Genomic DNA, 18363 nt, shown 5'->3' with positions numbered 1-18363 from the left:
GAGCCTCATCCCATGTTTTATGCTACCCCAGTTTGAGGCATGGTCTGGTGGGAAGTTGCACCCTGAATGTGTTTCACGGCTTAGACCCTCCCGTGACTGCACTATGACCGCATGACTCTGGCCACGAACGCTGGTGCGCTCAATCATTAACCTCAACTCTTTCAACCACCACTAATCGAAGTGACCTTTCCGATTCTCACAATTGAACGTCTCACAAAAAGATAACTGCATTGTCTCTTTTTTGTCTCCAAGGTTTCAGTGTCTAATTTGAGACTTCATTGGCTGTGGGCACTTGCTCTATTAATTTGAATAGGCAAGAGAGAGGGAAGACATCTCATTTCAATTGACTTCCTATGAGAATATTGAGAATACAACACCACACAAGCAAGTCAAAATGAATTACGGTGAGTCTCTCTCTCTCTCTCTCTCAGTCTCTCTTATGCCTCTTTCTTGTATCTCTTTTGTGTGTGCACATATTGTTGCATGTCTACCATCACATACAAATGGCAAAGACACACGTCTCCACCGAAACTCATTCATGGCCCTCAACGTAAATTGAGCCATACGTGGTGACTGAACCGAACCCCCCATTCAGACGCCCTCCTCGACTCCGTCCTCGACAGCGGCTATCTCCCCCACGCTGTGATCCGCGCGGGCATTCGCCGTCAACTCCGCCAGCGCCTGGACGAAATCCGCTCCGACACCGCGGCCGCGGCCCTGCAGCGCAAGATGGACTACATCGAGACCTCGCGCGCACGGCCCATCGCTGTCGAGACGGCTACTGCTAACCAGCAGCACTACGAGGTCGGCACGGGTGTGTACCTGCAGACGCTGGGCCCGCGCGTCAAGTACTCGGCTTGTCTGTACCCTAAGGGAAGCGAAACTTTGGGTGAGGCCGAGGTTGCTATGTTGAGTGCTTATGTGGAACGTGGGGAGTTGCGGGATGGGATGGATATACTGGATCTGGGGTGAGTGTCTTATTTATTCTCTTTTTTTTTTTTCTTCCCTTTTTTTTTTTTTTTTTGGTCAGTGGGTCACTTCTTTTCCCTGTTACCCTCCCCATTTCTTTTCTTCTCTCTGTTTCTGCTCCGTAATTATCATATGTAGGAGAGAGAAGGCGAGGTTTCTGACGAGCAAAACTTATCAATACGAATTTACAGATGCGGCTGGGGCTCAGGCGCCCTCTTCTTCGCTGAGATGTTGCCCAACTCCAAGGTCACTGCGTTCTCAAACTCCAAGACGCAGAAGCAGTTTATTGATGCTAGAGCGGAGGAGAAGGGCTTGAAGAATCTGAAGGTCATCACGGGGAACGTGGTGGATTATGAATTCGAGCCTGAGAGCTTTGACCGAGTTGTTTCCATCGAGGTGGGTTCAAGATGATTCTCTGGCCGCTCCCTCCGTTTTTACATATCTCCACGCAGGCTAGTGTTGACAGACCCACCAGATGTTCGAGCACATGAAGAACCATGAAAAGCTCATGGCAAAAGTAGCCAGGGCGCTGAAGCCGGGCGGAAAGCTCTTCCTGCACATCTTCTGCCACAAGGATACCCCGTACGACTACGAGGAAGGCTGGATGACCACGCACTTCTTCACTGGGGGCACGATGCCATCTCTGGACTTGCTGCTATACCACCAGAAGGACCTCAAGATTGAGAAACAGTGGTGGGTAAACGGGATACACTATTCCAAGACCTGCGAGGTGAGCTGCCATTCCAAGCGTTGGAAGACAAATACGATGCAACATCGCGCGCTGACTTGATGTGAAGGATTGGCTCTCGACGATGATCAAGAACAAGAAGAAGCTGTGGCCACACCTCGTCGAGACGTATGGTGAGGAGAACGCCACCACGTGGTACAACAGGTGGCAGATCTTTTACATGGCTTGCTCTGAGCTGTTCGCATTCGAGGGCGGTGACATCTGGGGGGTCGGCCATTATCTTTTCCAGAAGCCTAGCTCATGATTGTCATTTCACACAAGACTGCGTCCTCAATAGGCTCCCCTTTCCTCATAGATTTAGATAGATGGTTTCCAGATTTTGACAAGTACTCTCAATTTCTCTAATCCTGCGACTTCGCCTGACCCATTCAAGGGTGTGCTCCGAAAACGAGCAGTATAACCGTAACGCCCAGGTTCTAATGACCATATGTATAAATCATGTTTTCATCTTGTTCCCTTCCTCGAAGATGATCGTCTAGTGGTCCCAAGGGTGCTTCTGGCCGAATAACACCGCTCCTATATATCAAGATGCGTCAGTAGGCAGCTTCAGTATTATGGTCGGGCTGGTCGCTGATCATCATTCGGGATAGGTAGCTACGGACCGTCCTTCTTCATGCGGTACATGACCTGTGGTAGAGAAAAACACAGAGAGAGTCAGCAAGGGCAAGTCTTTCGAGCCAATTGGAGGGGGAAGGGGGATGGGCAAGGGCGACGACATACGAAAAACCACATGGTCGCGCCCAGGCCTGTCGCGAGGAAGCGGTAGGAAGGCGGGACGTTTGGCCTGAAGGTAGAAGGAAGGCCCTTGGGAGGTTGAGGAGCCATGTTGTATTGCGATGACGGTTCTGGTGGTGGTGAGGGGTGTCGCGCTCGGGAGTTGGGAGTCTTGGAGGGGGCTTTGGTTCGGCTTGTTTGTCGACCTCGGGAGAATTGAATGTATGTCATGAAGTCGGGAGTGGAGGCTCTTGATGCAAAAGCTCCACTGTGTGTGCTGCCGCTGCAGTGCCTATGCCGGGGTGTTGGTCTGTGCACCGACCCCTACCACGGATTGGATGGTACCAAGTACTTCTGACCCCTGCCATCCACTCCAAAACTACCAGCAAGCAAGTGACGGCGCGCACCAGAGGGGAACTTTCCAACCATCTAAACGCTCCAATTTCAACAATCACTTTTTTCTCTTTCCTTGTTTATGGTCGCCGTTTCTTGTAATCTTTCCTTCCAAGCACAGAATACGGCAAGAGAAGGTTCAAAACTAAATAATTAGAGGCATAGTCCAAACGCTGCCTTGTCCCTCACATGGTTTACCCTCCCTGGCTTCCAAGACCTCTTAAATCCAAACACAAGACTTTGGGTACCGAAAAGCTGAAGCCTCAACCTGAACTCTCACCTTACCATCGCCACCCCACCACCGTCCTCCCAACACTGGCTGGCGCACGACACGGCTACGAGACACTGAACTCAGCAACGAAGACCCCGAAGCGGCCTCGCCCACCACGATGAGCGCATCATCCTTCGGTGCCGGCGCGACCGCCTCGCCGTACGCCTTCGCCGTCCAGCACCAGCGCCCCAAAAACAGTTTTTCGGGATGCTCTCGCATCGGCGACTACGAGCTCCTGGGAAAGCTGGGCGAGGGAACGTTTGGTGAGGTCCACCGCGCCAGGTCCAAGAAAACGGGTGCCGTTGTCGCGTTGAAGAAAATCATCATGCACAACGAAAAAGATGGGGTAAGTTCGACGAGGAAGAACCACTACGAGAGCAATCATGGGCGCATTCTTGCGCTGGGGGTGCGCCGCCACTGACGTGCAATGGTTCAGTTCCCCATCACGGCCCTGCGAGAGATCAAGCTCCTCAAGCTGCTGTCGCATAAGAACGTCCTCAAGATGGAAGACATGGCGGTGGAGCATCCACCAAGGAGCAGTGGGTTCAGGTCCTCCTCCTCAGAAGGCACGGCAGTGATGTACTGACAGTGTGTCTTTTAGCCGACAAGCGTAAGAAGCCTATCATCTACATGGCCACGCCGTACATGGACCACGACCTCTCGGGTCTTCTCGACAACCCCACCATTAGATTTACCGAACCACAGATCAAGTGCTACCTGCAGCAACTTCTCGAGGGTCTCAAGTACCTCCACGAGAACAAGATTCTACACCGAGATATGAAAGCGGCCAATCTTCTCATCAGCAACAAGGGTATTCTCCAGATTGCAGACTTTGGTCTGGCGAGGCTGTATGATGAGCCGCCACCCAAGAAGGGCTGCGGAGGTGGCGACGGCAGACGCGACTACACTAGTCTCGTGGTCACGCGCTGGTACAGACCTCCTGAGCTGCTTCTTCACCTCAAGAAGTATACCACTGCTATCGACATGTGGGGCGTTGGGTATGTGACTCCAACCCTAAGAATTTACTGTGATCTACTGCTCACCACGGTTCAATAGTTGCGTTTTCGGAGAGATGCTCTGGGGCAAACCGATCTTGGCTGGTGAGAGCGACGGCCACCAACTAGAGATCATCTTCGATCTGTGCGGAACTCCCACGGACGAGAATATGCCTGGCTGGAGGCAACTTCCAGGCGCAGAAGGCATCAAACCGAGACCGCGGCCCGGCGACCTGAACCATCGCTTTGGCAAGTGAGTAGTGATCCGGCCAGAATGCACCATTACCAGATGGGGGCGCGACTAACCCAGATGCTAGATATGGGGCAGGGGCTGTGTCTCTTCTCAAGCAGCTGCTTCGTCTTGATTGGAAGAAGCGCGTCAATGCGATCGATGCGCTCGAGCATCCTTACCTTCATACTGCTCCGCTCCCTGCTAAGCCAGGCGATCTGCCCACCATGGAGGAAAGCCACGAACTCGACCGCAGAAAGTTCCACGACAGGAAGGCCGCGCTACCTCCTGCTCCTAAAGGTGGCACCGTGGGGCGCGGACCTCAACACGGAACCGGTGGTCCGGATGCTGCGTTCAACAGCGGCGACGGATTCGGAGGACGCAACGGCATGAATGGCGGTCGATACCCCCAGTCATCGCAAAGAAATGGGCCGTTTCCTGGCGAGAGAATGCCAGCCTGGTCTAGAGCACCTCATGGACTGCCTCCACGGCCACCCCCACCCATTGAGAATTATGGGAGTGGGCACAGAGAGAGAGACCGCCCTCCTCGCAGCAATAGAGCTGTGGGTGGTGGTACTGGTGTTGGTGGTGGGAGGAGCGATGTAGATGGTTATGCTCGCGGTGGAAGGAATGATACCGACACGTATATTCCCAGTTACGCGCCGGAACGTTCGGATAGATACGAGCAAGACCATCGACGTCGAGACCGAGGAGACTCGCGCCGAACACGAAGTCGGTCGCCAGTTGGGTCACGAGTGGCGGAACGGGGAGAGCGCGACCATAGAGACCGTAGGTAGGATCACGGTCATCGCGGTCATAGCTACTACTGGACACCACCACTGCCACCTCCACCTTCTTTACAACTCCGACATGACAGCCAGGAGCGGGTCCGGTACGACACCGGATGGCAATCACGTCGCAACCCCATTGCGTACAGTTACGACGAAAGCCCTTACCTGAGCATCCCGTCGCGTCAACCTGGCTTCTTTGAAATCAGCCATAACCTTTCTTACGATGATGCCGGTCCTGATCATCTTCAGGATTCATACATTCAAGAACAGCATTTGAGTAATGCTGACCACGGCTCCATGTATGACGAGCCGAGCAATGGCACATGAGGTTCTGCCCTCGCGAACAGAGCTCATGTGTCAAACCCAGGCTTGAGAGGGCTTCCACCTGGGCATATTCGGCAAAATGGGGAAAGTTCACCACAGATAGAGCATCCACAGGCGTTTTATGGATTTTAGAAAAGGGGGAAGAGAATGCACTCACCAAGAGGATTAGTACCAGCGTCTGCGTTTGGAGTTAGGCTGTTTGTGCTCGTCCGGTAGAGACAGCTTGGCTTTGTTTTCTTGTTATTCCGGCTGGTCATACTGATGGACGGGCAGGCAGGCTAGAACCTTGGAAGGGTAAGAGGAGAGGGATAAGAGCAGGAAGCTATTCTGATGCATCCAAAGCTACGAGATTATCAATTACTAAGTTTTCACACTGGTCCTTCTTGTATATTATGTGTGTAATATCCAATCTTACCTGGGCTACTTCAGTGCTTACGTATATACCTGGTTCAAATATTGCTTTGACATGAATGCGTAGAAATAAATGTCAAGAATAGGACGAATCTAGTAACATTAAACACAGGATGCCAGACAAAGAGAGTAGAATTAATGATTGAGAATTTTACGGTGGCAAGGGAGTTATTCAACTTGGCTTACCAGACAGCGTGTATCTTTAACCAAGTGCAACAGCACTACAGGCATATTTGGTGTTGATGGGGGAAATCTATTGAAAGAAAGCCAATTTCAGCTCTAATACTCACAGAATTAGAGCGTTGTTACAAAGCACTGCGTATGATTAGTAAGGGTATGTCAAATCATAGTAGACGAGAAGGCTTGAAGTAGGTCTGGTCTGTCTAAATACACATGTGCTTGGAGAAGTTGGCTAAGTATCAATGAGAGCATAGTTAAGTTGTAAGGCTCTGGACAAATATTCCATTCTGCACTTCATTATATCAGCATTGTTGACAAGTATGTTTACATAAGGCTCTGCTCGTGACAAGCAGTGATGTCGTTCAAGGCTCTCATCTGTTTTTGTTGATGAGAGGGACTGCAACCATCAAAGAGAACCAAGCCAAGCTTGTAGTCAAGGCCTGCGTCAGTCAGCAGTCATCTCTGCTGTTTCCCATGAGTATTTATAAGGCAGCCTGCAATGCACATTATCCGCATGGGATTACTGCTCATTCATAAGACGACTGCGCACCACATTCCAACAACCCCTACATTCTGCTATTTCCGACTCGCCACCAGCCTGGTGCGCACAGCAAGAGCCCGGGCCAACATGCATTCATTAAATCTGGAACCGCTGGTTCCTCACAGTTGTGACGGTTGGCAGGTCAGTTCTTCTGCCCATTGGCCGACATGTGAGCCGTGCTGCAGGTGAGTCCCACGTCTCAGCCTTTGACAACGAAGAGGCGCAGCTGCAGGTTGCCGAACCGGTCAGCGCGGACGAGGGCGGTTGTCCATTTTTTAAATGATCAGAAGAGGCTGGACTTTCTTCTCGCCTTCATAAATGAGCCATAGTCTTCCAACCCCCCCGGAAAATTGAGGTGCTGGAAAACTTTCTTTAGTTAAGCCAACTGGAATGTCCAGGGTGACTGAACACTTCTTCACCATACTCAGTCCAAACTCTTGAGAAGTTCCGACTATCTGTTAACTATTTAGAATCCCAACGAACGGACCGCTGCCAGCTAGCAACATTGAACATTGAACAAGCCCTCATCACCCTTTTCCAATCATCAAATCCAGATTTACATCACCCAGCACTTTCCTTCTTTCTTTCTTTCCTTCCTACCTCTAAGTACTTACCAACCTGAGACCATGCCGTCCATCGCCCTGCTGTTCGCCGACCCCTCGCCCATGCTCGCCCGCGGCATAGCAGACATATTCCACAGCTGCTGCAGCGTGCCCGACGCCGGCCAGCCGCTCGCAGAGTACTGGGCCAACTTCACGGCCTGGCTGTCCCAACCACGTAAGTCTTGAGTAGTAACCTTGCCGTCCAAGTGAGAAGAGGCGTCAAAACAGAGTTCCAAGCTCGGGGCCGAGGGAGAGAAAGAAGACGAAGTAAAGCTAAGAATTTCCATCAGATATTCTTGCCGTCGTTATAGCTTGGGCTGTCACATTCACGTTGACCTGCACAATCATCATGTGCCTCGGCTTCGGCCCTGTCGGGATCATTGCAGGTAAGGTCTCCCCTAGGCTACCTCAGCGGCATCTTGCCCTTGACATGCTGCTAATTTGTTTTTCTTTCTTTCTGAACAAGGATCCGCTGCGGCTGCTTTCCAGTCTTTCATGTATGGCGGCTTCACGCCTGCAGGGGGTCTCTTTGCTACACTGACGAGCATGGCCATGGTAGGCACGCTCATGCCGTGGCTCGCGGCCATTGCGTCGGTACTGGCGACTTTTGTGTCGGCCATGGTCTGGGTCTATGGGGTGGGGAGATAGGGTGTGTACTTATTAAGAGACCCGATGCGAAGAAGACGTGATGGCAAGATCGGACAAGACATGGCTGCGTTGATGGTTTTTCCTCTCTTTCTTTCTGTTCTGACCAACGAGGACTCTGTGGCAGGAACTGGTTGCATTCCAGAGGGGTGCAGGGACACAGAGTACCACCAAGGCCATCAAACTACTCGGAGCCTTCAAAGTGAATCATCCTCCTCCTCCAAGATCGTGCTGAACCGTGCCAGACCCGAGCCCCCGCCGCCCAGACCCGAAGCCGATCTCCGCTTTCGCTTTGTGTTGGGGCTGTCCCGCCACCCTCCTCCTCCTCCTGCGCTCTGCAAAGCGGCAATCAGTTGATCCGACTCGGGCTCGGAGCTTATGCCGGCCAGGAGAGCGTCGAAATCCTTCCGCTCGCTTACGGGCGTGACGGGCTGAGAATTGTGAGACTTTTCGGAAAGGGAGAGCTGAGTGCTCTGCGCCGAGGGTCCCGCGGAGTAGAAGCGCGAGCGCGACTTCCTGCTGGTCTCATCGTCGTTGTCGAGCCCGAGGAGTGTGAAGGTCGAGTAGGTAGTGAGCCTGAAGAAAACGCCGACGGCGATGCCTATGAAGGCGGCAGAGCCGAACTGTGGCCGAGAATGGATAGTGAGCATAAAAGGGTCTAGTGTCAGGTGTGGCGGTTGGAGGCTTGCGGGCTCATTCCTCAGGTCAACATACGTATATGTACAGAGGCTAGTTGAGATGTTAGCAGCGAGTTCCCACAGCAGGAAAAAACAATGGAATTCTGGACGACGACGATGATGGTGATGATGATTGATTGATCTCACCTCTAATCTGGGAAAGTTACGCGTGATTACAAAAATCGGTGAGAGAAGAAATCTTGGGAAAGTATAAATGTGTCAGACACTCAGTCACAACCGCCGCAAGCACATCTGGCCAGCGTTCCCCCTCCGATTCCTTCATAGGGCTGCTCTCACCGAACGGTATATATCACAGGAGCAAAGACAAAGAGCAGGGCATGCAAAAGGACGCCGAATGGCCATGCCACGAGTCGCAGGCTGTAGAGCGCGGCGCTGAAGGTAGAGAAAAATATCCATTGTAAACTGTAGAAGACGAAGAACAGAGACGCAGTGGCCAGGTCCAGCCACACCGCCATCGTGAATCTGTTGCTGGCGGTGTTGGTGGTGTTGTTATTGTAAAACGAGACGAAGGCAAGCTCATGTAATTTATGAGTTGTACAGCTTACAATCCCTGTCGATCCAATCGAAGCCCAGTCGAATGACGTCGCAGGGGAATCCCGTGGAGGACCCCTACTCCACCTGCCTCTTACATAATCCAGGCAATTGGTGGGGGGTTTGGACAGAGCTTGGGCCACTCACAGGTAGGTGCCCAGGTCTCTATAGCCCCTCCTTCAGGGCCAGAGACGGCGTTTCGAGAGTCAAACTCAGCTCGATCCAATACAGTTTCGCCCACCATCTTTGAGGAATTCACCTCGAGACACCTCGAAGTTCGAAACCAACCTAGTATCAGCGTTTTCAAATCAGTGCATCCCTGATCTGGTGTGCTCTTTGTATATCTGAGTTCCAAGCGCGTACTATAGTTACCGCATTTTCTAGGCTATCTTGTGGAGATCGGAATCTCTGACCAAGGGTGTAATCATTAATTCTTCCGTCGGCTACCAAATCTCGTCTCTTAACCACCTTCCCCCTTCAATCTGTATGGCCTCTCTCAGCCTGATCAACTCAATTCATACTTTCTTACCTGGTACATTTCTTGCATCCACCACCCCACTGACCTGTCAAAACCCCATATTTTAGACGCCGTCAGTAACCTTGCCCTGCTTGGAGCCGACCTTCCATCATACGTGGGGGTCCCAAGCAAACCGTCGTACCTTGGGAGTTGTCGGGCTGAGGGGCAGCTTGCATACCATGGTACGGGTCCCTTTTGGTCGCTGCAATAACAAGTGCTCCTCGTCAAATCAGCTGTGGGCCGACCAGGGCTGCCAGTACAGATCCCAACAACTCATCCATCATCCACCACAGCCGAATTGACGACCTCTCGAGCCTTGGGCGCTGATCGTGGCCCCCACCCCCTGTCGGACAGAGCACGACCTGCCTCAGCTGACCCGTCGAGACATGAGCTAAATCTCGTCACCTGATCCAGCTCCCGCCTGTTATCGCCGTTTGTCTTTTCTTATTCTCGACCGGCCCCCTGCCGCCTCCCTCGTCCCCCCTCGACCGAGATGGGCAACCAACCAACTAAGGAGAGTGGGGGTTCGACTCCGGGCTCACGCTCGGGCTCAGGCCGCGAGCACCACCAGTTCCCGAGACACCAAACTTCGTCATCGTCCTCCTCCTCCTCGCCCTCGCACCAGAAGAACAACACCACGAGTACACGAGCCCCCATCGGCGTGCATAACCATAGGGCTGCCGCGCCGGCCCAGGCCTCCCTCGCCCAGGCCCATGGCTCCACAGATATCAAGAACTCCCAGGCCCTCCCCATCACCTCTCTAGCCGCCTCGCCCGTCGGCTCGACCAAGTCTGCCCTGGGCGGCGCTGCGGCACCTCCCAGACCGCCAGAACAGAAGCAGCCCACGCCCCCCGTGCCCGTGCCCGTGCCCTCGAGGGAGGGATCCGTGCCAGAGCCAGAGCCAGAGCCCGAGGTCGAGCCGACAAAGCCTGTCGATGTTCCCAACTCGACCCACGCGACCGCCGCAGGAGGCACCATACCAGCAACCGCCCCCGCCGGCCAGACGTCGCCGCTGTCACCCTTCGACTCGAGCGAGGTCGGCCTCCAGAGCCATGGGAGCATGTCCAACATGTCTTTCATATCGCGGCCCCCAAGGATGCCGCTGCCGATCGAGGAGGAGGTACATACACCCGGATCGCCGATCATCGCGCCTGCGGACATCGGCGAGCCTGTGGATGCCGTCGATCTGGACAGTGATGGGAACATAGGAAGAAAGTCCTCGACCCTGAGCACCACCACCATAGACGAGGAAGATGCCGAGGAGCTGCGTGTGGACAAGACCAGGCCGACCGTGGCTACACGGCTCGAGTGGCGGCGCGGAGGCGAGAGGGTCTACGTGACTGGTACCATATTTCATTGGAACCGAAAGCAGAGGCTCCATCCAGTGTAAGTTTTCTCCTTGGTGGCCGGTGGGGGCGGTTGTGGTCGCGCAGTGTTTTTCAGAAACACAACTTGGCACAAAAACCTGGCCTGGCTCAGCCGTTGTCCCAATATCATCACCAGTGCTTATTGGAAGACATGCTCACGCAGGCTCATGTAGGGAGGGACAAGATGGTGTCTTCGCCACGACGATCCAGGTCTTGCCTGGCACGCATCACATTCGCTTCCTGGTGGACAACAACATGCAGACCTCGCCCGACCTGCCCACAACGGTAGACTTTGGCAACAACCTGGTCAACTACATTGAGGTCAGCCCGGAAGACGTGGTCGCAGCTCGCCGACAAGCAGCGGCAGACGCAGCAGCAGCAGCAATCGCCGCCGCCACGCCCCAGCCGGAGACGCCAGCGGAGGAGAAGGAGAAGGCGGTGGAGGAGCCGGCTGCGGTGGAGCAGGCGCGGAAGGACAAGCAATTGCCGCCGGCCGAAGCCTTCTCGCGGATATACCCACAGTATCTTCTCGACTACGACGAGCCCGAGGACTCTCCCGTGGCACAGGCCGCTGCTGCAGCCATCGAGAAGCTGGACACGCCGCCTAGCCTGCCGGGCTTCCTTGCGAAGCCGATCCTGAACTCTGCCACGTTGATGAAGGATGATAACAGTGTCCTGAACATGCCAAACCACACCACGCTCAACCACTTGGCTACAAGCAGCATCAAGAATGGCACGCTCGCAGTGTCGGCGACTACGAGGTATAGGGACAAGGTAGGCCATCCCATCCGTTGCACGCATCCAGGACCAAACTCTCATCACAAAGACTGACCTGTTCGAGCAGTATGTCACCACGATCATGTATAAACCGGTCCCGAACCAGTCTTGAGCCTTCTCAAGATCCCAGATTCGGAGCGATAGGCCCCATTGTTTTTTCATTGGACGGAGTTGGGAAGAAATGGACGTTAGGCAGACCGGAATTGTCATGGTGGCTCACTGGAACAGGCCTGGGATTTGTCTAACTACCTCTCTGGCTTACGAAAAGGGAGGAAAGTTTCAATGGTTCATATCCATCTCGGATGTCGATCTGTGTTTTCATGATGGAAGAAATTTGCATGAACCACAGTTAATACATGACTTTTCATCCTGATGATCGCCTTGACTACTATCACAAGTTCTTCCCTATCTTGAGGGAGATTTTTTTTTTTTTTTTTTTTTTCGAGGAAGGTTATATGTCGCCTAAGAGGCCTGGTTAGATTCCTTAGAAGCAGCAAGTCTTGCGGGTACCACTTTGGTCTGTCATGGTAGAATTGTTTCTGTACACAAAAGGGCTCTCAATCTCTCCACTTTACGTGAACCTCGTCCGTTCGGAATCGCTGCGTGACGGTGCTGTCCTTCAGGGGGGTCCTGAATCCACTCTCATAGGCCAACAGCCCAGCATGCGCAATCATGATGCCGTTGTCAATGCAGAACCTCTCATCAGTCGCAAACACACTCCCGCCCCGGTCCCTCGCCATCGCACCCATCATCTCCTGCAACCTCACGTTGGAGCCTACACCTCCGACGATCAACACCTGGTCGCTCCTCACATGGGCCATGGCCCGCTCCGTGATCTCCACCAGCATCGCGTAGACTGTCTCCTGCAGGCTGAAGCAGAGGTCCTCCTTGGTGATGTCGACCTCGTCCCCGTCGGCCGTGACGACCTTCTTCCCCGCGACCATCTGCGCGGCAAGGTCGTCGGCGCGCGCCAGGATCCCGCTGAACGAGCAGTCCATCCCCTTCACCGCGTACGGCAGGTCGTGCAGCACCCGCCCGGACGCCTTCTTGGCGAGCTGCTCAATGTTGTACCCGGGCGCCGGGTCGTTGGGGATCATGATGGTGCGCGCGAAGCGGTCGAGGCAGTTGCCGACGGCGATGTCCAGGGTCTCGCCAAAGATGCGGTACCGCTGCTCGGCGTACGCGATGACCTGGCTGTTGCCGCCAGAAACATACAGTACGACTGGGTTGTGCGCGCCCGTGATGGACCGGCCCATCTCGATGTGGCCCACGCAGTGGTTGACTCCGACGAGGGCGTTAGCAGCGTCGTCGTCGTCGTCATCGTCGTTGTCCACCTTGCCCCACAGAAGCGCCAGGGTGCGCGCCGCCACCGCGACCGACGTCAGCGGGCCGCCCATCCCGGGGCCCTTGGTGTAGGCGATGCAGTCGATCTCGTCGCGCGGGTTGCGCACTCCAGCCACGCGGAGGGCCTCGAGGGCAACGTCGCAAAAGTGCGCCCGGTGGTGCGCCGCCGTGTCCTTGGGGAGAAAGCCCGTGCCGGGCGGGCTGTTGTAGGTGTGTCGTACGTTGGAGAGGACCTGTGCGCCATCCTGCTGGGCTTTGTCTCTTGGGTGGTCTCTTTTGTTGTTGGTGGTGGGATGGGGAGTGAAGGATGAGGTGTCGGGGGCTGGGTGTGAGATTATGCCTATGCCGAGCTTGTTGGCGGAGCCCTCGCAGCCTAGGGCGAGGAGCCGTCGTTTCTTGGGAGGATGGTTGGTCAAGGCTGACATATTTGATGGCTGTGCGGGTGGTGTCTAGGTCTGGACGGGGGGAGAAGAGAACGTCGGAAGATGAGCCCGAATCGAGAGCCGTTTCTGGCGGCGATGATGGTGAGCCTGGAAAGCCTTTGCTTTTTCTTCTTCTTTCCTTTTTGCTACAAAACACTAAAGGGCTAGAGCTCCCAGCCAGATGAGACGATTTGGTCTCACAATGAAAATGTGACCCTGGCAGGTATCAAGGGAAGAAGAAAAAATTGTAGTTGGATTGTTGTTAATATAGACTTCATAGGGCCAGCGCGCAGTGTGCAGAAGTGTAGATGAGGTCAGGAATCTCTATTGACTTGAGGAGCCTCTACCCGAAGTGGGGGAGGGGTTACTGTGCTTATCGATAATGCCTGCTAAGACATAGTAAGTACTCTGTAGATCTGTAGCCCTCATTCAAGGGTCCAGCACAGTGACATTTGAGCCGTGTGTCAGAGAAAGAAAGGCAGCTGAACTCCAGATTGTGCAAGGTGTGCTTATCTCCTCCCTGTCCTCATCCATTCTGAGGCAGATACCATCCTTCTTATTAGATACTCGGGTTTTGGGTTGTTTTTTTTTTTTTTTTTGGCCCTACACGGAATCTATTCTCAGGGTGTAGCAATAGTATTTCAGTTACTCTTTTCTCTTCACTCACCCAAGTCGCCAAGGCTAAGTCAGTGAAGGACTGGTGGCCTAGCCCCATCCAGCTTACATAAGTCACGGACCTAATCCACCCAACTCGAAATTCGATGTGAGCCCCACAAAACCCCCATCCGTCATCTGTCTATTAATCAATCCCCTTGTACCTTGTCATCACTACCCTCCTCTCTGACCACAATCCTTTCTCTTGTCCATATCCACAAAATATTCCTCTAACTCCTTTTCCTTTTTTCTTTCCCTTGTCTCAAACCTTTTTGAGATCTTTGTGTCGGAATGTCCTCGCTTTCTCTGAAAGCGGGGGTGCCTGCATTTCAGACTTGTTTCGCCAGGCCCTTGTGGACAGCGCGTCGCTCTTCGGAGTCAAGCTGAATGTCTCGGCCTTCGAGATGATGCACTCAAGCGCTCTCTCTGAGGGGCCAGAGTCTTGGCCATCTGGCGACGAGGCTCGACATCCTTTGGTACAGACTTGAAGGGAAAACCATTCTGATGGGCTGAGATGATGCAAGCTCCTCTATGTGCAAGAATACTGCGCCGCGCAGCACAGCAGCAACAGCGCCACGAGGGATCGAGGTAAGTCCACCGCCGAGGCCCCGGACTCCGAGACCACGAGACTGACCGCTCTAGAGGACACAGGCTTCCAACCCAACAAGACCGTATCGAAGAAGATCCGCAGTCACGAATCTCCTTGGGAAAACGAAGGAGAGGACAGTATTGTCATCATGAGCCAGACCACCACAAGGGGGTCTCGTATACCATTCTGCTACCTGGTACCTGGTAAGCCTCACTCCGCCCATTCCAAGTTTCCGCAGCTTGTCTGCTTGCGGAGTTCCCATCACTCTTAACGCAACCCCGCATCTATGTCCAGTTGTTGATGTCTACTTTGTACACTTTCGTTTTACAGTCATCCGCCGTTGTCCCAGTCCATACCGTTCAAAGTCCACACCAACGCCAACGCTCTTCCGTTTTAATAAAAAAAAAAAGGGGGGGGGGGAGGGGAGGTAATACAAAGTCTGTGAAAAACAGACTACAAGACATGTCGATACTCCAGCTACCGATATGACTAGCTCTCCTGTCACTGTGTAGCTGTCACCGGTCTAGCCGCACCCTGCTGCTGCGGCCCGCTGCCACTAGCTGCAGCCTGTGCGGCAGCTTGCGCCTCGAGCTGGGCATGAAGCAGTGCCTGTGGCCTCTGCTGCTGCCGCCTGGTGTCACCAAACGTCAAGGGTATGGTGGCCCGGAATCTGATACTGCGAGTATCAAACTGATCGACCTCATAGATGGGCTGCTCATCTTCGCTGTCATCCTGATCATACTTCCACTGGTCGGATGCCTGGCCAAGCGGGTAATGGTCATCTTTCGAGATCTTTTTCGCCACGGTCCGCCTGTCGATCCACAACCGATTCAAGCGTCCATAACGGCGACGAAACGCAACTTTGGGAGGATCGTTTTCGTCTATTAAAGCGCCCTGGAACTGGAAGACTGCTGACGGTGTGGGTTCGTCGAGATCCATCGGCGTTGGCTCTTCCAAGTCCTCGTGGGACGCGCTGCTAGTCGGTGGCGTCAACAGATACTGGGCCTGTGCTGTCCTAAAGGATGACTGGTGTGATGGGCTCCGAACTGGAGGCAAGGGACCCTTGGTAAGATCCACGTGGTTTCTGTTCCAGTTGTGATGGTTCTGGATCTTGAGTATGATGTCTCTCCTGAGCTCCTCATCATGCTGCGCCTTCTCTGCCGCTAGAGGTGCTAGATCCATCTCAAAAGCCTGGCTCGATGGACGTGGCTGTCCGAGGCGCACGGCACCACCAGCGGCCGCCGCTCTCTGTGCGGACGACGCCTCGGGGGCCTTCCTTTTACTGACCTGTTGCTCCTCCTGGATGGACACACCATGATTAGTGGGGGAGACACTATGATACACCAGGCTTTCTCTTCTTGCTCAATACTGCTTACCTTGAGAGGCCACAGATCATTCTCGTTAGTCTTGATGCCCAGGCGAACCTTGAGCTGCTTCAGATTCTCTCGCGTCTCGTACACCGCTCTATCGTACTGGAGCAGATCTCGCTTGTTGAGCTCCCTCTCATACGACTGCAGGATGAGTTGACGGCCATCCTCTAGCTCTCTGCGCAGCCGCTTGAGCTTGTCGGCGCTCTGCACATCTCGAGCTCGGGTCTTGCGAGTCTGGCGAACTTCTCTGCGCCTGAAGCAAACGTAGGGATCCATGTCGTCACTATCTTGATGGGTCTCGAACTTCAGCGTTGGGTTCAGGGGACCATTGCCGCGAGCCTGTCTGCGCTGCTTCCAATACTCATACAGCTCCTTGGCATGGGGCATCACCTTGGCGGCGTCAAGGTTGTTGAGACCGGGAACCATTTCGCTGTATGGCGCAATCGACTTGTCGACGGCGGCGAACGGCGTGGAGAACGACGCCGTCTCCTCAAAAACCTCCATAACGCCCTCGAAGTCATCTTCGGAGAGTTGCTGAGCGGGAGGCCGCTTTGCATTGTACACTTTGAGAAACTCGTCATCCTCCTCGGTCATATCGTACATGCAACCGATACATTCTTCGACAGTTTGTGAAGAACGAATGTACGTAACGGGATCCTGATACCGGCGACTGTACAACTCGTCATAGTTGATGTCGCTCTCCTGCGGTGGAGGAACCGGGATCTCATTGTCTGCTTTTGATCCAGTAGTTCTGAGGAGTTGTTGCAGATGATATTCCTGCGAAGGGATGTTAATATGATACCGCGCCAGTAAGACAAGGCTGCAGGGCTACAGGGCTGTCCAAAAGAGGGATAAAGCAGGTAAGAGTGATGAGGTAAGTGCAGACTTTCAGGGGGTGATCACGTGAAATACACGTGACTTAGGTACGTACATTCTCCTCGCCTTGTTCGACACCTGTGGCAATCGAAAGCTCCTGCACCAGAGAGTGATACTCGGTCGCATCGATTTCATCCTCGGTAAGGACGTCGAGAGGCTGTTTGGGGTTGAGTTTCTTGACGCGGACCTTTCGGGTGGCCATGATGACACGTTGAGTGAATTGCAGTGGAGAGCCACTGCAAAACAGGCGGGGCGGGGTTCTGTTGGGAGAAGGGGGCTGCAAGCGCGAGACGAGAGGGGGGGATGAAGAGATGCGGGAAAAAAGGCCCAACGGTGGCGGAAAACCGCACAAAAAAAAGCCTATCTCATGGAATCAACCATGCGAATCCGGGTTCTCGACTTTTTTTGATGCGATTCCGACCTCTTGGTGGTGTTTTGGATGGTCGAATGCTGCGACTGTTTGTCCGTTACCCTGGAGTGAAGGGCCCGCGCGGGTTGCACCTGGCAGAGTTTTTCGCTCTGTTGTTTTGGCACTGACGGGCGACTGCTGACGCTCCCACGCTAGCCTGGCAACCCTCGGCCTGGTTTGGGGTGCTTGCGGCCTGGTTTTAGGGGGTTGTTTACAGGGGGGGCGGGGTTCTGGTTTTCGTTGGCTACCGCTGAAATGTAAAATAACGGACGCGAACGGCGGCGTCTCTCGAATACGGCACAGTGGGTGTGTGGGCACTGGGGCAATCCCCTAACAAGTGACTTAGGTAAGCTGATCACCACGACGGCACGGGCAACTTCGAGTCTAGCGCTTTCCTGGGTTGCAGTGGTCAATTTTACTTGCAGACCAAAATGGCTGGCTATGTGTGGCAGTTGGAATCGCAATGCTGGAGATGGATGCACCTCATTCCACTCTCTGTGTGTGCTTAAGTAGTTGCCTTGCATTTATTGTCATTTTCTTCTTCTTTCTGTCTTCATTGTATCATAGAAACTGTGTGCTGAATGGTCATTATGTACAACTTATTATTCCCTCCCGAAAGCCCAGGACAGTGCCAGTGCAAAGTAGTAGATTGTTCGAGGATCTGCGTAAGGTATCTTGGCCTGCGCAGGTGCTAAAGGATCCGGGGGTTGATCTTTGCTTATCTTGAAGCTTCCCAAACCAAACTTTCTTCAGGATGACCAAACTTTCATTCCTACTATACTAAAGGCTTATCCTAATCTTCGACTCCTGCTGGAATCCTGTACAAATCTCATCGGCCAGGCAGAATCCAGATATCCTCAGCATGCCAAGTCCACTTCCAAGTATGGAGAGTAGTGGGGAGGTATTGGCTTCAAGCCTTTTTCTCTCAGGACAATCCTGCATGAAGACGTAATCAGACATATATTTGATGCACATTATCATTTCTCAGAATCAAGA

General features: G+C 53.6%; 7 protein-coding genes across 7 annotated transcripts; 3 read left to right on the top strand and 4 right to left on the bottom strand.

Moving 5' to 3' along the window:
• Nucleotides 1-713: 713 nt before the first annotated feature.
• M406DRAFT_324723 (uncharacterized protein) lies at nucleotides 714-2620 on the top strand. The gene is made up of 6 exons (XM_040919908.1): nucleotides 714-968; nucleotides 1161-1365; nucleotides 1445-1699; nucleotides 1767-2233; nucleotides 2320-2344; nucleotides 2438-2620. Exons 1-4 carry the CDS (start codon nucleotides 730-732, stop codon nucleotides 1959-1961), a joined length of 894 nt encoding a protein of 297 aa, XP_040771189.1. The 5' UTR covers nucleotides 714-729; the 3' UTR covers nucleotides 1962-2233; nucleotides 2320-2344; nucleotides 2438-2620.
• A 629-nt stretch (nucleotides 2621-3249) lies between these two features.
• On the top strand, nucleotides 3250-5116 carry M406DRAFT_15045 (uncharacterized protein; the record flags this gene model as incomplete). Its single annotated transcript, XM_040915397.1, has 6 exons — nucleotides 3250-3441; nucleotides 3532-3634; nucleotides 3697-4093; nucleotides 4152-4343; nucleotides 4408-4779; nucleotides 4975-5116. Coding segments are annotated over 6 exons (1398 nt in total), but the record flags the coding sequence as incomplete, so codon positions are not given.
• Nucleotides 5117-6569: 1453 nt separating this feature from the next.
• On the top strand, nucleotides 6570-8045 carry M406DRAFT_358542 (uncharacterized protein). The gene is made up of 3 exons (XM_040923929.1): nucleotides 6570-7343; nucleotides 7459-7554; nucleotides 7635-8045. Exons 1-3 carry the CDS (start codon nucleotides 7193-7195, stop codon nucleotides 7814-7816), a joined length of 429 nt encoding a protein of 142 aa, XP_040771187.1. The 5' UTR covers nucleotides 6570-7192; the 3' UTR covers nucleotides 7817-8045.
• Nucleotides 8011-8966, bottom strand: M406DRAFT_334883 (uncharacterized protein; the record flags this gene model as incomplete). Its single annotated transcript, XM_040920980.1, has 4 exons — nucleotides 8011-8436; nucleotides 8528-8542; nucleotides 8638-8689; nucleotides 8788-8966. 4 exons carry the CDS (start codon nucleotides 8964-8966, stop codon nucleotides 8011-8013), a joined length of 672 nt encoding a protein of 223 aa, XP_040771186.1.
• Nucleotides 8967-11338: 2372 nt separating this feature from the next.
• Nucleotides 11339-12969, bottom strand: M406DRAFT_324719 (uncharacterized protein). The gene is made up of 2 exons (XM_040919907.1): nucleotides 11771-12969; nucleotides 11339-11700 (listed from the first exon to the last, which is right to left on the bottom strand). Exon 1 carries the CDS (start codon nucleotides 12957-12959, stop codon nucleotides 12261-12263), a length of 699 nt encoding a protein of 232 aa, XP_040771185.1. The 5' UTR covers nucleotides 12960-12969; the 3' UTR covers nucleotides 11339-11700; nucleotides 11771-12260.
• Nucleotides 12970-13042: 73 nt separating this feature from the next.
• On the bottom strand, nucleotides 13043-13742 carry M406DRAFT_104665 (uncharacterized protein; the record flags this gene model as incomplete). Its single annotated transcript, XM_040915110.1, has 1 exon — nucleotides 13043-13742. A coding segment is annotated over exon 1 (429 nt), but the record flags the coding sequence as incomplete, so codon positions are not given.
• Nucleotides 13743-15213: 1471 nt separating this feature from the next.
• On the bottom strand, nucleotides 15214-17380 carry M406DRAFT_348512 (uncharacterized protein; the record flags this gene model as incomplete). The annotated part of the gene is made up of 4 exons (XM_040922396.1): nucleotides 17014-17380; nucleotides 16089-16859; nucleotides 15354-15999; nucleotides 15214-15272 (listed from the first exon to the last, which is right to left on the bottom strand). The coding sequence occupies exons 1-4, from the start codon at nucleotides 17158-17160 to the stop codon at nucleotides 15214-15216; spliced, it is 1623 nt and encodes a 540-aa protein (XP_040771183.1). The 5' UTR covers nucleotides 17161-17380.
• Between the last annotated feature and the right edge of the window lie 983 nt (nucleotides 17381-18363).

The sequence above is a fragment of the Cryphonectria parasitica genome (assembly GCF_011745365.1).
Source record: "Cryphonectria parasitica EP155 unplaced genomic scaffold M406scaffold_10, whole genome shotgun sequence".
Lineage (NCBI taxonomy): Eukaryota > Fungi > Ascomycota > Sordariomycetes > Diaporthales > Cryphonectriaceae > Cryphonectria > Cryphonectria parasitica.
This window is presented reverse-complemented; position numbering and strand designations above follow the sequence as displayed.